This window comes from Mytilus edulis, chromosome 8 (assembly GCF_963676685.1).
Source record: "Mytilus edulis chromosome 8, xbMytEdul2.2, whole genome shotgun sequence".
In the NCBI taxonomy this organism is placed as follows: domain Eukaryota; kingdom Metazoa; phylum Mollusca; class Bivalvia; order Mytilida; family Mytilidae; genus Mytilus; species Mytilus edulis.
This window is the reverse complement of record NC_092351.1, coordinates 39010604-39033680: the sequence shown is the minus strand read 5'-3', so window position 1 is coordinate 39033680 and position 23077 is coordinate 39010604. Positions and strand designations below refer to the sequence as shown.

At 33.1% G+C, this 23077-nt stretch overlaps 1 protein-coding gene across 1 annotated transcript; it reads left to right on the top strand.

Annotated features, from left to right (window-relative positions):
• Positions 1-10241: 10241 nt before the first annotated feature.
• LOC139485510 (uncharacterized) lies at positions 10242-21784 on the top strand. Its single transcript, XM_071270039.1, has 6 exons — positions 10242-10342; positions 10933-11177; positions 12143-12353; positions 17805-17924; positions 19474-19605; positions 20378-21784. The coding sequence occupies exons 2-6, from the start codon at positions 10954-10956 to the stop codon at positions 21695-21697; spliced, it is 2007 nt and encodes a 668-aa protein (XP_071126140.1). The 5' UTR covers positions 10242-10342; positions 10933-10953; the 3' UTR covers positions 21698-21784.
• Positions 21785-23077: the final 1293 nt, after the last annotated feature.

Below are 23077 nucleotides of genomic sequence, written 5' to 3'. Positions count from 1 at the left end.
TTTTTCTTTTCTTCAAAAAGCCAGAAAAAATATATCAAGGTGACATCATACACTGTTAGACGATAGGACCGAGCAACGCTATCTTTTAGAATCTCCCCCCCCCCAAAAAAAAAAAGTCAAAACAAAACAAAACAAAATAAAATAAAACAAAACATTACAACTGTGTGAGTGACCAGTTTATGTTCTAGTATGGGCAATTTGTTCTTGTTGTCATACCTTGCAAACATGGCTGTTTCATGGGTACATCGGTGAATTCTTAACCGAGGAAAAAAATCAAACAATTGTGACTTCGACGATAGAATATACGCGTAGTCAACATAGACAATGATATCCAATAAGGACAAACATAAACTTAAACTCAACTCTCAGTTCTAACATTTCTTTATAAGCAACAACACAAGAGTTGCTAGAATAGCGCTACACAAAACAAAGCCAAGAAGATTTTCATTTGAATCATCTCTTTTTTCAAATATGTTGAATAAATAAAACTTTATATGATGACTAAATTATGAAGCTATTAGTATCGGATATAGGTGGTAAAACGCGGGAGGTTTGTCTAGCCACAAAATCAGGTTCATTCCACCATTTGTTCTTAAAATGTCCTGTATCAAGTAAGGAAAATTGCCATTGTTATATTATAGTTCGTTTCTGTGTATGTTGCATTTCAGTGGTTCTGTTGTGACGTTGTTCTCCTCTTATGTTCCATGTGTTTCCCTCAGTTTTAGTTTGTAATCCGGATTTGTTTTTTTTTTCTCAATCGATTGAATCAATTTCGAACAGCGGTATACTACTGTTGGCCTTATATATATCCTCTTTCATTTGCAATTTATCTAATTTTTGCACTGATATGAACAGTTATTTCATGATTCTCGTGATTCTTTGTTTTTGTATTAGTTTGACTTTGATATAAGATGCGTTTGAATCTGTTAGTTTGCTGACAAAACTACAAATGTTATTTTCTAAACTTTTAGAAATTCGCATGAAATGGTACGCTGGGTATAAGTCAATGAGACGAGATAACATCTAAAACTAAATTATTTTAATATACATGGTGTGGTGTTAATAACAAGGAATTATTTAAAAATTCTAGTTTCATCAACGGTACCAATGCTATTGTAAAATATTGACGCTAAACACTGTAATTTGATGCTGTTTGAGACAGAAATCTATTCTATAAAATAGAAGTTGACAACTGTCTAGTCAGGTTTCCAGTTATTTATGCTCCATTCTGTATTTCAAAATACAATGATTTTCATATCAAATGATATTGTTATTTGTACTAAAATAATGAGATGGTGTACAATTGCCAATGCGACAGTTTCCAATCATAGACCAGCGCGAGGATGATGAGGTTAACAAATATAAATCATCATAAATCGAGAATGGACAAAACAGATACTATATTAAAAGATAGGAATGGTCTCGGCATCACAAAATGTGAATCAATTCACTTAAGAAAAAAAGCAGAATGATCTATTGTAAAAAAATGGAACGTGTCAGATCTTCCCTGTGTGTAATGTTTCTGCAAAAAGATCAGTGCAAATATCTTGGTTGCCTTTCTTTTTATAAGAAAAAATACTTATGGGCAAGACAATGTCAAATTTTTTATCCAGTTTTTTAGTAATAGCAAATTGCACTGTCAAAGAGGGACGAAAGATACCAGAGGGACAGTCAAACTCATAAATCGAAAATAAACCGACAACGCCATGGCTAAAAATTAAAAAGACAAACAGACAAACAATTAGACCGTTGGTTTTCCCGTTTGAATGGTTTTACACTAGTAATTTTGGGGCCCTTTATAGCTTGTTGTTCGGTGTGAGCCAAGGCTCCGTGTTGAAGGCCGTACATTGACCTATAATGGTTTACTTTTTCAAATTGTTATTTGGATGGAGAGTTGTCTCATTGGTACTCACACCACATCTTCCTATATCTATAAACAATAGTACACATGACACAACAAAGAAAACTAAAGAATAAACAACATGAACCCCACCTAAAACTAGGGGTGATCTCAGGTGCTCCGGAAGGGTAGGCAGATCCTGCTCCACATGTGACATCCGTCGTGTTGCTTATGTGATTACAAATCCGGTAAATAGTCTAATTCGGTAGGTCACATTCATGAAAGGGAAGGGGATTGTAGTTACGACGTAAGAAACATATCCGTTATCATTTGTGAAACGGTTATTCCATAACGGTCAACAAACTCGTGATGGTGTCCGTGAAATTTACGAAGTGATGATTTCAACTTCACCATTTGGAACTCTTGGTGTAATAGCTACTTGTGAGCAGCAGCCCTCTATCAAGAAAATCATGATAGGAAATGCAAGCACGGGAATATCGTATCAATTGGGAAATATATACACCGTATGCATGTGCTGCTGGAATGTTGCTGCTTAGAAATCAAAAATTCAAAATTGGAAAGCTGAAATCATCTCTTTTGTCATAAAGTTTTGTTTTCAAATATAATCTTCCCAAAAAAGAAGTCGAAGTATCGACATGCCGTGTGACGTCTGTTCTGTACGCTGACTATGAGAACTTTATCACTAAAACAATACATGTCAATCTAATCTATCCGCATCTACACTTAGCCATACTAAATTTACACACCATTAGAACTGTGTTACTATGTCTAGTGTGATGGTGGGGAGTAAAAACAATCTGTCGAGAAGTGAAAACGAAGTTTCAGAATTTGTGAGTTAAATGGATCGAAAGCGTTGGTAATTGCAAAGATCAAAAAGAATAATGACCCAAAACCAATGACTGACGAAGTCACGAAACATACTAAGTTGAGTGTTAGAAGTCACATCTGTGGTGAAGATCTGAATGGTGAAAAGGTTCGTGACCACGACCATCTATCTTGAAAATATGACACTCATCTATTCTTGGGGTAAATTGTGTGGTCCTGTATTACTTTTATGTTTTTTTTCTTTTTTACTTTCCCTGATTTGGTGGTTTTACGTCCTACAATGTTTATCCAAATTGTGTAAGCAAACAATTCCGACCTAGCCGATGCTCGGAGCGATCTTTAACTTGCATTAATGTGAGGGTTTTTTGCTCGGTGTTGAAGGCCTAAAATAGAGCTGTACTAGCTTTTTGTGTCTTTTGTCTCTATTGTTGTGCATGAACTGATTTTGTGTCATGGATTGATACACCATATCTTTTGTTTTTCTATTATAACAGAAAATAATTCGGATCTACCAGTCAACACTACACAAGTTATAACAAAAGTTGAAAATTCAAAAGACTGATTGCCGAATGCATAATGACTGAGGCAAGTCAAAAGTCATACGGCCAAAAGAAACATTAATGCACGTGATACTAAATATTTATCTTTTATGTCTTGGTACTTTCCGATGGGGTTTTATTTTTTTTAGAAAAAAGAGAACATTCGTTGACAAAACCAGGGTTCATTATTTTTTTTATCAGTCACCGATTTGCAAGTAGAGTTGCGAGTTGTAGTAGCAACTTAAAGCTCTTGATGATCGTAAAAGGTGAGATACGTTTACTCCGTACGTAAGTGATGTTGCTATATTGATAATATGTTGAAGAAATTTGATGCAGAAATTACATTAAGAATAGTCCGAACTTTTTTTTTGTCACGGGCACACTTTGCATCCAACTCCTTGCATATATGGAAGGTTTTGGTAACCATATATCAGGTTTTTTTTTTAAAGCCAAATATTCCAAATATGATGACAAGATTCCGCAATAGTTGATTGCTATTATTTTGCCATTTAACTCCAGGGAGTTCCATTATTTCATATGCTTCATAAACCATAAAACATAATCATTATCAACAAGATCTAACTGCGGCTTATTCGAAGTGAATTTTCTGTTTATTTGGTGTTTCTGGGAAATGTTTACAAATATCATCGGCAGATAAAATATTCGACGCTTATTGACACTGTAAAAATGAAGAAATCTATCGTCAGGCCGCATTAGCCTGTGCACTGAGTTGACAACTTCATAGAGGAACTTTCAACAAATAATATGAATATAAAGTCTGGTTGAATATATACAGAGACTATTCTTAATGTAATAACCAAATGTATCATAATATGTCTCTGATATACATACCAAAAGATATGAGCTGTTTAACGGAATGATATAAAGTAACATATAATTAACAAAATAGTACATCTATTTAACTTCAGGTGTGTACATATACAGTGTACGATGCAGTTTGGTGTATATACATTCGGTTAAAGAGATCATGTCTCTGTAAGTGTGTACATGTAATCCGACTTTAAATATAATTTACGTACTTTCTTACAGACATCCCATATCAATATGTATATACAAATTAACTCATCAAAGATACCAAGACAGACATTTTGTATGTGGACCAGACGTTCGTTTCGTCTACAAAAGACTTATTAGTAACGCTCGAATAAAACAGAAATAAAAATACTCAACAAAGAACTAAGTTGAAGAGCATTGAGGACCAAAAGGTCATCAAAGTTTCGCCATATACAGCTTAAATCATCTAATCCTGAGTAAGATAAGCCTTAGGATTTCAAAAAATGAAAGCTTTGTAAACAGTTAATTTATAATAATGACAAAGCCGATGCAAAGAAAAATACATAATAAAAGGCAAACAGAAAAACACTATGTCGAATTTTTAATGACCAGAAGTAAAAAAACTAATTGGCATATTCAGCAAGGAGGTTTTAAGAAGTGCTGCCCTATAAGTTACATAACTTACTGACTGATGATTTTTTAACCACACAATACTTTTCTAGTTTTTGGAGTAGCAGAAAAAAGCTTTAATAAACCATCAATTTCAATTTTTCTATTATGTCTCAGAATGAACTATTGTACACAGAAGCAGTATTGGTCTTCGCCAGCTTTGCTGTAATAGGCATAGAATTGACCATCCGTATGTCAAATACGGTTCTGTACCAGCTATTTTGGAATTTTGGATCCTCAATGCACTTCAAGTTTGTACTTGTTTGGCTTCATACATATTTTGATCTGAGCGTCACTGATTAGTCTTATGTAGACGAAACGCGCATCTGGTGTATTCAATCATAATCCTGGTAACTAATTGCACGTACGTTACTTCCCATTAGTATTATGGCTACCCTAACACATTGAAAAGGTTACATATAAGCATAGTTTAAGCCATTAAAATTCTGATACATTTGGCTATTACTTAAGCACCGTTTAAGTTCAGAGTATTTTCCATTTATTCAGATATAATGAAAAGAATGTATGCTTGTTTCCTACCTCCAAGCTGAAATAATAAGGAAGATATTTGATCTTTTTATAATTTTAATTATACGATGTAGGTTAAAAAAAATTCTAAAACATGGTTTTCTTTAAATATTGTTAAAATTATCCCTTCCACTCAAAATCTCTGATATATTTGTATCGATATCATATACCGGACTTTTTTTTATATTTCAAAATTCTATATTTTCGTAGATCTCTCTCATACGGTGTAAAATACCCTTCTTTCACCTGTCATTCATTTTCTCGCAATAAATAAAAATTTCAATCAAACAAACTAATCCCTCAATCTATATTATATTTACCATAAGTTATACGCTTATATTTGTACATATATATCTGGTATATCTATCACTGTGTGTGACTTTGGGTAGTTCATAGTTGACATCCTGGTAAAGAAATAATATGAATCACATCAACACTGCCCGTAAAGTGTAAATCGGCAGAACTGTTGATTGGCATGCTAGTGATTTTCGATATTAAACTACCTAAGTTATTTTCGAACAGTAGACGTGATACTCAACCATAATTAAGGAAAGAAAACTATGTACATAACGATTATATTCAAGTCGGTAGTTCTGTTTTCTTTTTAATGACAAGATATCTTGTTACGCAACGCATTGTCCGTTCGAATATTCTCCCTAAGACGATATTGTATGACTTTGTTTCATGATATTTTCTCCGTATCTTTGAAATCATGTTCAGAGAAGGACAATTTGCCATATGCAATTTTGTTTATAAACAGACGATATTTTATACATAAATTGAATGAAATATTATCTTGTTAAAAGGGTTATTCAATGATGAATTGTGTGTACATTAAGACAATATTTTATAGATGGATTGTCACGATTGGGATCTAAACTGCTTAACCACTGATAATTGAAACCTTATTTGTTTATTTTTTAACCTTTTATCAAAGCTCTTTTCTGAACACAAACGTATCAGTCGTATCAATTGATAAAAGCCAACTTTCTATCTTTATGAATAAGGACACGTTATGTATGAATGCAAATTAGATACTTTCAATACATTCCTACATAAAAGATCAAACAGTAAATGTCAGCTATTGTATTGTACAGCTGGTAATGTCACCGTACGACATCAAGCAATATGTATTGCAATTTGTAAATAACAAAAAAAAAAAACATAACTCCGAGACTGGATGAGAAATTATAAAATTGTCTTGCTCTACAGTATTTTATATAAAAAAAGGGCACCCATTGCATGATATTCAGAAAAAAAACCACTAGACGTTATTGGGATAACAACTGTTCCTTATTATAAAATAGAATATTGGTTGCACAAAGTGCGTAATATATATGTTATTCTGCCCCGAATGAGTGTGTAGTTTAGTTGTTGTCGAAAAAACAGACTAAACAATAAAAGCAATACTTTTCAAAGAAAAATTAAAAAAAACCTCTATAACACGTAGTTAAGATGATAAGCAATTTCAGTACATACATTCTAAACTTCAAGACCATAGTGTATCTTGTGAAGTTAATACGGAATATTTGTCAACAAGGTCTTGATATCTCCAAATGAAATATTTTAGAAAAAAATCCAAGACGTTCTTTGACATACACCCTGGTTAATCAACTTTCTGCTCAGACACTGGTGACGTTGAACAATGTCAGAGTAGCAGCTATAAGCTCTTGAATATCGAATGAAGGTGAAGTTGGTATATTGCTACTAAGATGGGTGATATTGATAATTTCAAAATTAAAAACAGGGGCTGGACATTCTGCACAGGACAAAAGATCTAGTTCAGTGATGAGACTCGTTTTATGCTTAAGAAACGTGATAGAAGAACTTATGTCTACCATTGCATGAACGAACAATTCGCATCCTCGTGAATCAAAGAAGTACATAGTTTCTGTGGAGGAAATGTCATGATGTGGGTAGCTATCTCTAATGACTGTAAAATAGAAAAGATACTTGTTCCGGGTAATTCAACCGCTTCAAGGTAGAGACGAAATTCTCCATTCTCACAGCAAGCATGTTATTGACAGACAGAGGGAGTTATTTCAGCAATACAGTACTAGATCTCACACAGCGAGTTTAACAATTTGCTACCTTGGATTTCCAAATCAGCGGACCTGAATCCTATTGAACATGCAAATAACTGAATAAACATGTGCGTCAGCGTTAACCCTCGAATCTGATCCTTGATCAACTCCGACAAATGTTCCAACAGGAATGAAGAGGAGATGCGTAGCAGTCTTTTCACCGAAAACTGGTCATACACGATACTTACTTTAATGGTACTGGAAGGAACTATAATTGTGATCAATTGGCTTTTATTTATCTATCTCGAAGAAATAGACCATTTTCGGGTTCGTTGCAACTCCGTCAAAAACTTTGGTTTGAGTGAACATCATTCGTTCATTAAGGGACATATTTACATATTCACTTTATTCCCATGTTGAGCAAGCGGTTGAAAAATTATGATTATATATTACAAAAATTCTTCGGCAAATTTAATTCTTATAATTGATTATCAGCACTGTTGTTATTTGGAAATTGTGATTCGGTACCTACGGAATAATCTAGCATAATCGCGAAATGCTTAATGAACTTTCTTAGTACAGGAATAAAGGTGGTGGCCTCTTTTATGTAAGTAACGTCTTAAAGGCGAGAATAACTGACATGGTTTTTTCCCCGGTGAAATATACAACTCGAACGTGGTCTATTGACTGTCCATGTTTTAAGTGAATATCTTTTTTTAGTAAATGTAGAATTTCCATTCAAGATACAAGTATTAACACTCTTATAAATCCAATAAAGCATTTCTTTTTTGAATGGTATACAAGGGTGATTTATCATTACCGAACTGAACAAAGAAATGACACGACGGGTGCCGTATACGGTGCAGGAAATGCTTACCCTTCCGCAACACCTGATTTCACTCCCGGTTTCTAGTGGAGTTCGTGTTGTTTCTTAATTATTATTTATAACTGTTTATGTAAATGTCGTTTGGTTTTGTGAGTCTTTGTTTACTCCTTGGTTTTGATTGTTATTGTCTTATATTGGTTTATATCATCTTCTGTTAGTCTATTAGCAATCGCACCATTCTACCTTATGTTATACAAATTATAATTTCATTGGACATGAATATTTTATTCAAAAATCCGGAAGGAAAAGAATATAAATTGAAACACATGTAAACCCGTTATACACGAGTTTATTTTGGAATAAAACCATGATACATGTACATCACTAGAACACTTCCTCCGAGAAAAATTATCTTGTTTTTTTCTTTTATATTTTGCGTTCCAATCCAAATCTCATATATTCTGAACGATAACATCATCATGTACTATATGTTTTTTTTTAATTTATATTCCAAACTCTACATGTTCTAAGGTTTTTCTTATACGCTGTAAACTAAGTTTTTCTTTTAACCGTCATTTTCTAACAATAAATGAGAATTACAGTTGAACGAACTAAATCTTTCAATCTATGTAATATATAACATAAATTATATATCTATATTTGTACACATTTGTCTGGTTTATCTATCACTTGACATAGTTTAAAGTTGACTTCCTGGTATATATATTTATAGGAAACACACATACACACTGTACGTAAAGTGTTAATCGAAAAAACTGTTGATTGTCCGGCTAGTGAATTTTGGCATTGAATAGTTTAAGATATTTAACATTCAACTGCAAGCAAAAATTGTGTGCGTGGCGATTGTAATCAAGTTTCCCCCTGATATCTATTAAATGACAGGCTTTACAGAAATTCGATTTGTTCTTTATAAATAACAATCTACAATGTTTACTGTATATGACTTTAATTCTGAACAAATATTGATGTTATCGTGCAACAAGTAATTTTACGAAATTGATACATGCGTAAATATGCTGTAATTTTACGTAATTCAAAATCAGTTTTCATGTGGCATGTCGCTGTAATAAATGAAAGGCGGTATTCTAATAAAAAGAAACAACAAAAATACCAAACACAAGAAAATTCAAGACGGAAAGTCTCAGATTTCGGGTGCAGTAGTCAACATTGTGTTATTTATTATATTAATCACTCGAAAACTGTATTGCTTGCAGTCAGTGTTGAATATTGTGTTCTCTTCGTAATCTGTGTCCAATCATTTCAATTTCTTTTAGAAAATCATTGACAGCGACTGGATGTTTATTTTTACATATGTGATTTCATAAATAGAAAAAAAAATGATGTTTAGCTGCTTCAAATTCGTCTTCTTAGACACCTGGCTAATAATTTGGTATGCAATATTAGTTGATTTTCTTGCAACTTGTCCGACAAGTTAGAAAAAAATAATAATGTAGAGGCCTGCAATACGCGAGTCACTTCTTCATGGCATACACAGAAGGACAGAGGATTGACAAACCCCAAACTGTGTTTATTTCAATTTTGTAAGTTTGTACAAATCGTACACACCCCGTTAAGCACTTAAGATGTGTGTGTATCGCACTGGGTTTAAGTCATTACATGTATATTGTTTTCATAGTTTATCAGATGATGAAGCGCAGGAAATTTAGACTGTCACTTTTATGACTTAAAATCAATTGCATGTTGGAAAGGGGCAGACTTTTATACTTACATTAGGATGCATTTGGAGCGCCGAAAGGGTTGTTGTCAGTGTTTATAAGTTTGCAAAGATTGTAAAACTCTCTCCTGGAGCATCAAAATATTAACATTCCTAAAAAAAAAAAAGACTTGGCTGCAAGTAAATACATCTCGCACACAGCTTAATAGACGCCAAATTTTCGCAACTGTTAGTCAAAAAATATATTTTTTTATATAACCGAATCCCTAGTTACTAAAATTCTTTTTTTGAAGTAAAGGATGCTCGTTTACTTTTAGTAACATATCAAGTCTTTTATGCTTGTTGATAAGTGCTCATCGTAAACAAACATAAATAATGCAATGAATGTAGTATATTTACTGGCTCGTTACCATCAAAAAAAATATCTCCAAAAATTGAAAATATCGGTTGTGAATACTTTTACCGATTGGACCTATTTACACCGTGTTAACAATTTACAACAATAGTTTTACTTCCTTGTCTGTTTGTTTTATATTATAATTTCACCCGGATTGTTTATTTGCGTTTCTTTCAAATATGGTAAGTTTCGTTTTGATAAAGGGATTTGATTTTAATTAGGATAAGTAAAAACTACCCTATTTCAATTTATTCTCTTTTCTCTTTCTTTATTCAACTTTTGTGTTCCAATGCTCTTTCCAAGTATGATGGGTTTTTTTTTCTAATCTATGGTTTCATTTTTCAGTTTACATGTAACAATACTAATCTTAGCTATTTGCATTCATACTTTCCCCGCCAAACAGGTCAATATTTCTAATTTTCTTTTCAAAATTTGAGATTCACTTTCAAGATATAAAGAGTAATTGATATGGTTTATTATGTTGATCATTGGATCCGTTTTGTTTTCAAAGAAATTTGGTAATTATATATGTAATGTGTCATGTGCTCTAGTATGACATTGACATTTTAATTCTGTCTTCAGTTAAATGAACAAACATATTTTCTAATATATCTTTTTTTTAAATCGACCTTATTCCAAGAACACATGTACAGTCTGGACTAATTTTAAGTAAATAGTCATTGAATACCTCCTGATTTCTTTTGAATAAGTTTCGATGTAATTTACTTTGTTATACATATACATGGATACTCATATTTTTTTCAAATCACAGTTATGAAACCAGATCCCCATAATGGATAATGTGGATATTGTGGTAGAAAAGTATGACAAAGCTACTAGAAAAGGTTCTAAATCTGACGCATTAGAGGATATTTATGACTTAAAAGAGAAATTGGAAAAGAACGATCATTTTTTAACTGAAGTCAGTAACAAAAATGATATTCTTACCAAAGAGAACAAGAAGTTGAAGGAGGAAAAGGCAGTTTTAGTAAAGGAAAAAGATGAGGCTTTGTCGAGGTATATTATTTTAGTTCAAAAGAAACCAGAGTCCAACATTTGTCCAATGCCAGAGAAGGTAAAAAGGAAACTAAGCAAAGGGAATATGATACATAAATCAACAAATCACTACTAGCCGTTTTTACATGTATATTTCCGTCCTGGTCAATATTTCGTAAGATAAACGAGTTTAAAACTCATCATATATACTTATCTTATAATTTGTACGCGATGTGTGTATAAAAGACTAATCCATGACGCATAGATTATAGAAGTTAAAAGGCTAAATAAAGAACGATGTAGAAAAGTATTGATCATATAGTCTACTTGAAAATGAAAAGAAGATGTATAATTTACTTGCATTCATTGTTGAGTTTTGTGTACTGTCTGTCTGTGTGTGTGTGTTTTATTTTTGCCATGGCGTTGGAAATTCATTTTCGACTCGTAAATTTGAATGGTCCTCCTGTATCCTTCTCTATAATGCAGGCTATCGTTTCACAAAGAATCGTACGACTTACGTTTACGATCAAACTTACGTTTGTTTATGAAACGGTCAAAAACTTACGATTCGACGTACGACCGACGTACGATCTAAGATTGTCGTACGATTCTTTGTGAAACGATAGCCAGATCTGTTATTAGCAGCCGACATGTATGTTTCCAATGTACTATGATTATACATAAAACGTAAATATATCATTTGATGATAATATACTTACCATGTTAAATGGCAGATGCAGTCTTTACATGTATGTACAAATATAATTATGTAATCAAGTGTGCAACTTAAAACACAATAAAGAAAGCAACGTCATAGTTTTCAGAAACAAACTATATTATCATGAAGATCGTTAATTATGCATTTATACAATACATTTTACTTTCAGAAGGAAACACTTTTCTGTTACATTTTCATTTCAGGTGCACCCTGTTCGACAGTAATTTCTATATATAAAATGAGCTAACCATGATAATGTTTGTTCTAGGCTAAGTAAAATGGCCGGTCAAAAGCTTACAGAAGGAAATCCAGCCATTACTGATCTCGGTAATCCTAACAGACCTGCAAAAATAGGAGAACGTTGGGGTTCTTTGTATTCAGATGAATGGACAGATGTCTTTGAAGAAATCTTTCAAAAAAACGAAAAAATGGGAAACGAAGACGAAACACCAGAGAAAAAATTGTTAAAAATTGTAGATGTAATTATAAAATTATAATCTACATCTTATCGGTTTCAAATTAATATGAAAAGACCTTTTATAAATCGATTAACTGGTACTACCACTGGGGTAAAGCTGATGACCGTAACTGCATTCACGGTCATCCCAAGATGTCGGATGAAAAATTAGGTCAGTTTCTGTATAGTCTGTTAAAGTGTTTCTATATCATTTTCTTTACAAATCATACATTGAAACGATGTAAATTTATAAAAGAATCACTCGAAAATCACTAATTACTTGCGAGAAATGTGCATGAAACGGGAAATTCGATTTGAAAAAATCGTTAAGATGACCGTAAATCATAATCAAAATATTTTCAAGATGACCGTAACATAAAACAAGGATGACCGTGATTGGTAAAAAGATGACCGTAACTTGTAAAGGATGACCGTAATTTGTAAAGACTGACTGTAATTTATATAGGACGACCGTAACTTTTATAGGATGACCATAAATTCTAAGAAATATCCGTATTGTATTCAAAGCTTTTTTGTTGAGTTTGTCGATCTCAATAAGGGCTCGATTAGCGGATATAAATATGTTTCATAAATTTCTTTTTAACCGGATTTTTGTGACAAAAATGTCGGTTATTGATTTGGGGATGTACGGCGGGCGGGCGGGCGTGCTGGCGGGCGGCAATCAAATGTTGTCCGTGCATTAACTCATGAACCGTTCAACCAAAGCTTTTAAAATTTTAATATATTGTTACTAACAACTAAATGAAAGTCAAGTTCAATAATGGCGATTTTGACTTTTACCGTTCAGGAGTTATCGTTCTTGAAAGATTGAAAAATGGAGTTTCCAGTCGTGTCCGTGCATTTACGCATGCACTGTTCTACCTAAGCTTCCCAAATTTTAATATGTTGTTACTGATGACAAAATAGAGGTCAAGTTCAATAATGGCGATTTTGACTTGTACCGTTCAGGAGTTATGGTTCTTGAAAGATTGAAAAATGGAGTTTCCATTCGTGTCCGTGCATTTACGCATGAAATGTTCTACCTAAGCTTCCCAAATTTTAATATGTTGTTACTGATGACAAAATGGAGGTCAAGTTTAATAATGACGATTTTGACTTTTACCGTTCAGGAGTTATGGTTCTTGAAGATTGAAAAAATGGAGTTTCCAGTCGTGTCCGTGCATTTTCTCATGAACCATTCAACCAAAGCTTTTGAAATTGTCATATGTTGTTACTGATGGCAAATTAGAGGTCAAGTTCAATATTGACGATTTTTACTTTTACCGTTCAGGAGTTATGGTTCTTGAAACATTGAAAAATGGTGTTTCCAGTCGTGTCCGTGCATTTTCTCATGAACCATTCAACCAAAGCTTTTGACATTTTTATATGTTGTTACTGATGGCAAATTAGAGGTCAAGTTCAATAATGACGATTTTGACTTTTACCGTTCAGGAGTTATGGTTCTTGAAAGATTGTGAAATGGCGTTTCCATTCACGTTGTTGCATTTACTCATGAACCATTCAATCTAAGCTTTTCAAATTTTAAGATGTTGATAATGATGACAAAATGGAGGTCAAATTTGATATTGACGATTTTCACTTTCACCATTCATCAGTAATGGTTCTTGTGATATTGCCAGGACACAAATAAATATTAATAAATCCGGTTTACTGTCGTTGTGACAGCCTCTTGTTTTGAACTATAATATAATTGGCCATATTTAGGATTTATAACAATGATAGTAAATTGCATATTGCTCGTAAACAATGAAATATTTATTGATATCGACGTTAAAATTTTAACACAAATTGACAGCGATACGACGAAAATTTAAAGAAACATGAATGTGTCCCTAGTACACGGATGCCTCATCTACACTATCATTTTCTATGTTTAGTGGACTATGAAAATGGGATAAAACTGTAATTTGGCTTGAGAATTAAAAAGATCATACCCTAGGGAAAATGTGTACTAAGTTTCAATTTTATTTAACTTGAAGCTGGACAAACGGACAAACAGACGAACGGACGAACGTACGCACAGACCAGAAAAACATAATGCCAATAAATGGAGCATTAAAAACATTAATAATACATACGAATATTTGGTAATCGAGCCCATGTGTATGGTTCCAGAGGAAGCAGATTAAAATCTTAATTTGTCTTTGATATATGCAGGCGGAAACACTTTTGAAATAGAACAAAAGAATCGAAGCTCTGTGTTTATCGAGAAAGCGATGAATGTTAACTGTAATGTTTGATATAGTAACAAAATTTTAAAAAGTTAATAGAAACAAATAAAACGACAATTTCCTTATTTTAAAAACACCATTTGCATAAGTTTTCAATGTATCTGTTACATAGTAATGCAAAACAATAAGATATCAAGTCGACGACATGGTTCTTATCGGGGCCTTTTATAGCTGACTATGCGGTATGGGTTTTGCTCAATGTTGAAGGCCTTACGGTTACCTATAGTTGTTAATGTTTGTGTCATTTTGGTCTTTTCTGGATAGTTGTCTCATTGGCAATAATACCACATCTTCTTTTTTATATATAGTATCTAAAGTTGGATGTAGAAAATGCATAACCTCCGATTTTTTTTTATCACGGACGGAGAACATATCAATATTTTAGTTCAGAAATTTTCGTGTCTGCCCTTCCATTATGTGAATCAAGAAAAAAATCCCCAAAACAGGTAACGATTGTATCGAAAAGAGAAAAATCGAGTGCACCTTTTTATGTTAGGGCATGTTTGGGGTGTATATTTTGTCTTTAAAACGTACAAAGCAAGAGTATTTTATATAGCATCTCGCTTCAGATTATATCATTATTATATATCAAAGCTACAGGTTGACTTTATAACGTAAAAAATGACAGTACGAAAAGATGAAATATATGGGTCAAGTAAGATACCTATCTAATGAATCACAAAAACAGAGTAGGTGTGTTCGAATAGCTATTTTTTCTAAAAGTACTTGACGACAGTCTTTTAATTTGGATGATGAAAATGGATATCTTCGAAAAAATATGATTTTCAACCACTGAAAATGTTTAGTCTGCCCTTCCACGAAATATTTAATTAGAATTTTTTTAAATGCTTAAGAATTATCAAAAATTCCATCTGACATCCGAACAGACAATATTTTTAAGTTGAATCAATGCAGACAAGATCATTAACTAATGCATTATGCTCATTAGCTAGTAGATACATTTGTCTTTTGAAATATAACTGACATATAACGATCGAGCGTAATGGTGCTATGTGGATAAATTTATCAGTTTTCAAGAGCAAAATTGGCAGAGCGTCATCCCTTCAATGGCTTCCATTTCTACGATTTTGAGCATGAACTGGCGTAATGGGGAGATAATTTTGAAGAAGTAGGATCCTGACTATATGAATAACATTTCTGTATATATACAAATTGACAACGTTCCGCCTTGTGATACGCTTTTCGTACAATACTATTTTAAGGATCTACTTTGCTGGAGCTCACCTTCACTAGTTTATTCGAATGATATTTTCAAAATATTTCTGTTATTTTATTTGCACGACAAAATGAAAGACGATATAATATCAATGGGTGTACATGCAATTTTTTGGCATTTTTAAAAATGTGTATTTATTATATGTCATTAAAAGGAATCCCAGAAACAAACAAAAATCTTTTGTCGAGCAGTTGAAGGCTGTGCATCCCATTTTTTTTTATTATGCTTGTAAGGTGTCATTTTATCGCGCTTTTGTGGCATGTTTTCCCTTCCTGTTCATTTGCATGTCTTTTGGCAATCATTTGATACAAAAAGATAGTTATATAATTACGGATATTTCTTAGAATTGAGGGTCATCCTTTAAAAGTTACGGTCATCATTTACAAATTACGGTCATCTTAATAGCAGTTACGGTCAGCCTTGTTATGAATCGCTGATTCTGTTACGGTCATCTCGATTGTGATTTACGGTCATCTTGGCGATTTTTTCAAATCGAATTTCCCGTTTCATGCACATTTCTCAGAAGTAATTAGTGATTTCCGAGTGATTCTTTTATAACTTTACATCGTTTCAATGTATGATTTGTAAAGAAAATGATATAGAAACACTTTAACAGACAATACAGAAACTGACCTAAATTTTCATCCGACATCTTGGGATGACCGTGAATGCAGTTACGGTCATCAGCTTTACCCCAGTGACTACGAAGTTACGGTATCATATTATATCCTGCAGTTTAAACAATGCAAAAATCTAAAAAAAATCGATAATGTACTTTTCATTTTATATAATTAGTTAATGCGGTATGGTTTTTACACATTTTTGCGGGCCGTTCGGTGCCCTATAATATTTGCCTACGTCTACGTCGCTTTTACTCTGTAGATAGTTTTCCATCGTTAATGAAACCACATAGATATACGAAGATGTGGTGTGAGTGCCAATGAGACAACTCTCCATCCAAATAACAATTTAAAAAAGTAAACCAATATAGGTCAATGTACGGCCTTCAACACGGAGCCTTGGCTCACATCGAACAACAAGCTATAAAGGGCCCCAAAATTACTAGTGTAAAACCATTCAAACGGGAAAACCAACGGTCCAATCTATATAAAAAACGAGAAACGAGATACAAGTATAAATTACATATTAAACAAACGACAACTACTTTACATCAGATTCCTGACTTAGGACAGGTGCAAATATTTGCAGCTGGATTAAACGTTTTTAATGGTACCAAACCTTCTCCCTTTTTCTGAAACAATAGCATTACATCACAACATAGAAAAACACCCGATAAAATATCAATTGGCAGGCTTAACTCAATCAAAAAACGTAAATTTATACACTATGAACGAATAAATTTGATCTGCGATATCTGAATGCAAATGCACAGTTAATAAAATATTAGAGACAAACATTCGAGGCCAAAAGGCAAACAAACAAGTCTAAACAAAGCCATGGCAAGACACCACTGCGAAATATTTAACCCTACGAAAATAACCACTTTCGGAAAAAAACGGTTTTAATAATACAGGATCTTGAAGTTTATACAAATGCAGTTAGAAGAAGTAAAAATTAGAAGATATTCCAAATAATCAAAGCTTGGATATAGACAAGATCCATATTAATATAAAATAACAAAAAAGCATTATAAACAGTATCAACAGGTCGAATTAACGAAAATACGATTTGACAGTATTCGCAGTTACTGACAGCTAGTTGAAAGCCAAAAACAATTGATAACAAAAAAAAATCGTGCATCAGAGACTAAAATCAACTAAAACACATCCCAGGGATTTAGTATTTTAACGTCATGAACAGTCAGAGAAGACATGACTTGTGCAATGCCAAAAATTAATCTTCAGATTTCATAAAATAATGTATCTATGATTTTTTTTTAAATGTAGACATATGTAAAGCAAACACTATTTCATTTGGATAGCAGTCAAGGGAAACTTTATTTTTGTTTTTCATTTTCTTTCAGTGGTGTTATAAGAAATGCACTGAAATATTCAATTCACAGAACACGTTAATGCATGAAAAAGTATGGGAACTTGTTAGTATACTTCATCTTCCTGGTGTGAAAGAAATAACATTGAAAAAGGTGAGTTTATGTCGTCATTAATTGAATACGATAAATGATGTGAGGTTAATTGATTAATTATGCATATTGTTATTGCTTTTGCAATTTAGAAATTTTCAATTCTCAAATGTCATTTGCAAAGCTGTAAATTTTAAAGTGTGTGTGGTCAATTTAAAAACAGTGTCAATTTAATCTAATCATATGTTCCGTGTAATTATGTATGTGTAATGGACGTTTATTGACAACAGCAATAAACCATGCTTGTAAAATCAAAAAGCGGATGTCTCAAATAGTTATCAAAGGTACCAGGATTATAATTTTGTACCAATACCATATGTGAGAAAACACTCGACATATCATCATTGAAACAAAATAAGAGGCAAAGAAAGTTATGATGAACAATGTCACATGTGTTCTGTACATCCTATAATTGTGGAAGACAATATAATTTTTAGAAGATGTGGTATGATTACCAATGAACAACTCTCCACGAGGGAGAGTAAATGTAGGTTACTATAGATTACCGTACGGCTTTCAACAATGACAAAAGCTCATACCTCATAGACAGCTATTTAAGGCCTGAAAAGACAATTGTGAAACAAATAAATCTAAAAAAAACAATAGACTTTCTGATGTAAACAATAGTGACCTAAATATAAATATGTTACACAGCAATCAATGAATCACAGGCCCCTAACCTGAGACATGCACATACAGAATGTTGCTTGGTTGAACAACTTTACAGGCATGAATCCTCTCTGAAGCGGGGCAGTAGTTGAATAAAACAACATACGAAAAATCAGTTGAAAAAAAGGATAACTTATCAGATTGACACAAATATAAATACATCTAAAACAAAAAGAGACTAACTAAAGATCTGAGATTAATGGCAGACAATAACAGCAATAATTAAAACCAATAAAAACCAACATTCATGCATTTGAGACTAAAATATTATGTTTGTTGTTCTTTTTTTTTTAAGCCAGCCTATGTCAGATTATTTTAGACTTTTAATGTCTCTTTAGTATTTTTCACCTCTCTGTTATCTTATCTCATAGTCAAATACCACATGCAATAATCATAAAAATGTTGCTGATGTCAAAGATGGTAATACTCACTTTACAAACTTTAAGGTAAAAGGATGAATAACACATGTAATGACATATGTGACACCAACTTGCACGATCAAGATTATTTGAACATTAACTACAAATATGTTACCTTGAGGTCAAACTTATCTTAAAAAAACAATAGAAAATTTGTGCTTTTAAAAGAGTTGAAAGTCTTGAAAGTAATAGGATTAAGATGCAGCAACTATGCAGACACTTTGTAAAAATCTTAATTTTCTGAACGTAGTCAACCATAGTCTTTATAGTATAGGTAATTGTACAAAACTATATATTGAACATAATCCAATAAGCCATGTTTTTTATTTCTTAAATTTGTTTCAGTGTAACTTGTTGATTTTTTACAGATAGCTTAAGCAAGTTATGACACTTATTCAAATGGTTCTGTCGTTAATCTAATATCAATCGGTAATTATAAAAGAGAACTTTTTGTTCACATACAGAATCAACGAGTCAATGCATATGACCAGAAAGGGAAAGAAAATGCAGTTTTGATTGAAGCAAGCGAGTCATTTCTTCAGAATGCAAAAGAACAACGACTTAGTAGTTGTACGTTAGTTGATTCGGTTAAGAAGGTATGTCTTGAATTTTTATAACATATAAAAAAGAAGATGTGGTATGATTGCCAATGAAACAACTGTCCACAAGATACCAAAATGACACAGACATTACCAACTATAGGTCACCTGATAGCATTTAACAATGATCAAAGCCCATACCGCATAGTCAGCTATAAAAGGCCCCGATATGACGATGTAAAACAATTCAAACGAGAAAAGTAACGGCCATATTTGTATAAAAAAATGAAAGAAAAACAAATACTAGTATGTAACACATAAACAAACGACAACCACTGAATGACAGGCTTCTGACTTAGGACAGGCATGTAAATAAATAATGTGGCGGGGCAAACAGCCTATTTGTTTGTTAACAAGATACTATTTAATAATCACATGAGCAACACGACGGGTGCCAAATGTGAAGTAGGATCAACCAAAATTTTTGGTGGGATCCATGTTGCGTAGTTTAGTTTTTATGTCGTGTACATGCATATGTCTTGTGTACTTTTACTTATCTGTTTGTCTTTTCCTTTTTCAGCCATTACGTTGTCACTTTATTTTCAATGTTTGAGTTTAAATGTCCCTCTAGTATCTTTCATCCCTTCTTTAACAAAAACAAAAACAAGAAGTTTAAAAGCATTGCTGAATAGTTTAAGAAATTCATTGTGAACAAATGTGGTCTATTTGACATTTTTCGTCGATTCGCTCGCATGTTCTTTTTATTTATCTGTTTCACTGCTGTCTTTTTTGTGTAACTAATTTCTTAGTTTATTTGTTTGATCTTCAGAAATGTTCTGATGACTATGGCTCATTAAACAAAACAACATCGGGGACAGAAAAAGAGTTCGTACGAAAATGTTCAGAATTGTGCTGGTACATGGTTTGTTCAGACCCACCGATGGTTATTGAGTACGAAAATATCGAAAACAAGACCATGGATTCCAACAAATTCAACAAATATAACAGAACGGGAACTATTGTTGAATATGTTGTCTGGCCTGTTCTTCTTTTACATATTGATGGCCCAGTTTTAGCAAAAGGATCGGTTCAGACGAATATCGAACCCAAAAATGATAGAATAGTTGCTAGAAAGAAGTCTGTTGAAAGTGTCATTGCACCACCATTATCATGCAAATCAATATCCAGCGATGACCATGTGACTTTTCCAAGCCAAACCACCAACAATAATACAAAAAGTGATAATATTCAAGTTCAAACTATTCCATCTGAAAAGACTGTCACTAACCAGTTAGAAATATCCGATATTGTAATTGATTTACAAGATAGTCCACAAAAGGACCAATCCATAAGGCAAAATAAAGGAAAACCAGATGATGACTCTAATATGCGTGAAGCTGGAACGTTAAAACAGCAAAATGGTTCAGATGATATCTTGGTAGTCATCGAGCACTCTAAAGAGAACTTTTCAAACGTCAAATCAACCAGGGACAAGCTAACAAAACAAAACATTTCAGGTCCTAATGTTGTTAATGGAGTAGTTTTGAAAACTGCGAAGTTCGACCAAAGTTGTTCTGGAGATTTAAATACCCAGTACGAATCTGACAAAACATGTACAACTGGCGAAACTCGAAGAACAAATGTTTCATCCGAAACATCAAGAAATAAGAATATCAGTGCATCGACAGAAAAAATATCAACGGACAATTCGATATCGGACTTTGGAGAAATAACCAAATCAAAATGTGCAGAGTTCATGAAGTCAGAGGAGAATGTGGTTAAATTGATTGACGATGATAAATACAACGCAAACTTCTTACTTCAAAGTCGACGGAGACACTTGCCGAAATCACAAAGCATGATTGAAGAGCATGTTAAAGAAACTATAGAAAGAGATGTACCAAATTGTGACAATAAAACGAACAGATTTAATGTCATAAACCGTACGGTGTCGACATCTTTTTTGGGTGAGTCAGTCTCAAGAAACAACGCAAAAATGCTCAACACAAAATACTACGGCAAACCTGAGAATCTAGTTGATGGCATGCCAAGCCATACAAACACACTTAAAAGAACATTCGATAAAGCGGCTGAAAGAAGCAAAATACCACAACAATTAACTAAAGGAAAAGAGCAAACAAAAGCGTAAAATGTAGTATTTGATGCATGTGTGCTACTAATCAAGATATGGTATATCTTTTTTTTTTAAATAAATAACAATTTTCAAAATTATGCACTGATTGGTTAGTGTTAATGTGTTGTCTTAAAACATACTGTAAATAAAACAACACAATTGCAGATGACGTTAAAATATTCATGATATTGATCTTTTATTAGATTGTTGAGTTATTCAATGAGAAACTACCTTAATAAAGAGTTGATAGGATGTAAGAAATTATAGCTAACCTTATATGCCGTCAACAATAAGAAAAACCCTATTGTATAGTCGGCTGAACAAATCCAAACCAAACATGACTTAAAAGACCCTACGACAACCACTGACCGACAATTTGCTGACTTAAGACGGCCACATAAAGAATATGGTTGTAAAACTTTAGTTCAATACATTTACATTCCTTTAGTTCACATAAATATATAGATACCAAAGGTACCAGGCTAATAATCTAATACACCAGACGCGCGTTTCGTCTTCACAAGACTCATCAGTGACGCTCAGATCAAAAACAGTTAAAAGGCCAAATAAGTATAAAGTTGTAGAACACTGAGGAACTAAAATTCCAAAATGTTGTACCAAATACGTCTAAGGTAATCTATGACTGGAATAAGAAAATCCTTAGTGTTTCGAATAATTTTGGGCTGGTGATACCCATGGTAACGAAACGTTCACTAGCAGTGTCATTGACCCAGTGGTGTTAATAGTTAGCAAGGTGCCAGGCTTATAAAAGAGGGGCGAAAGATACCAGAGGGACAGTCAAACTCATAAATCGAAAATAAAATGACAACGCCAAGACTAAAAACGAAAAAAAAAAAACACAATTTAATAAGCTAGATGCGCGTTTCGTCTTCGTATGACTCTATTTACCGGATTTGTGGTAACATAAGCAACACGACGGGTGCCACATGTAGAGCAGGATCTGCTTACCCTTCGGGAGCACCTGCCATCACCCCCAGTTTTTGTTGGGGTTCGTGTTGCTTAGTCGTTAGCTTTCTATGTTGTGTTTTATGTACTATCATTTGTCTGTTTGGCTTTTTAATTTTAGCCATAGTGTTGTCAGTTTATTTTCAATCTATGAGTTCCCTCTGGTATCTTTCATCTTCCTTTCATAAGTGACGCTCAGATCAAAAATAGATAGAAGCCAAATAGTTATACGTAACCAATCTAAGGACCAACCCAGGACACAAACATTAAACAATGTGCTATCTTACAAAGGTCAACTGATATATAGAAAAATAAATATTGAATTGACTGCAGTTAGATATACTAAACCTTTGACACCTGAAATTGACAAAATAATCCCTTTTTATCTAGACTGCGATCTACGAATTTTGAGCGTAGGGTTTTAATCCC

Bases quoted from the DNA above. Each gene is read 5' to 3' on its own strand.
- LOC139485510 (XM_071270039.1), top strand. From the start codon at position 10,954: ATGGATAATGTGGATATTGTGGTAGAAAAGTATGACAAAGCTACTAGA. The intron at 11,178-12,142 runs GTATATTATTTT...TGTTTGTTCTAG, and splicing joins AAAGATGAGGCTTTGTCGAG to GCTAAGTAAAATGGCCGGTC. The intron at 19,606-20,377 runs GTATGTCTTGAA...TTTGATCTTCAG, and splicing joins TAGTTGATTCGGTTAAGAAG to AAATGTTCTGATGACTATGG.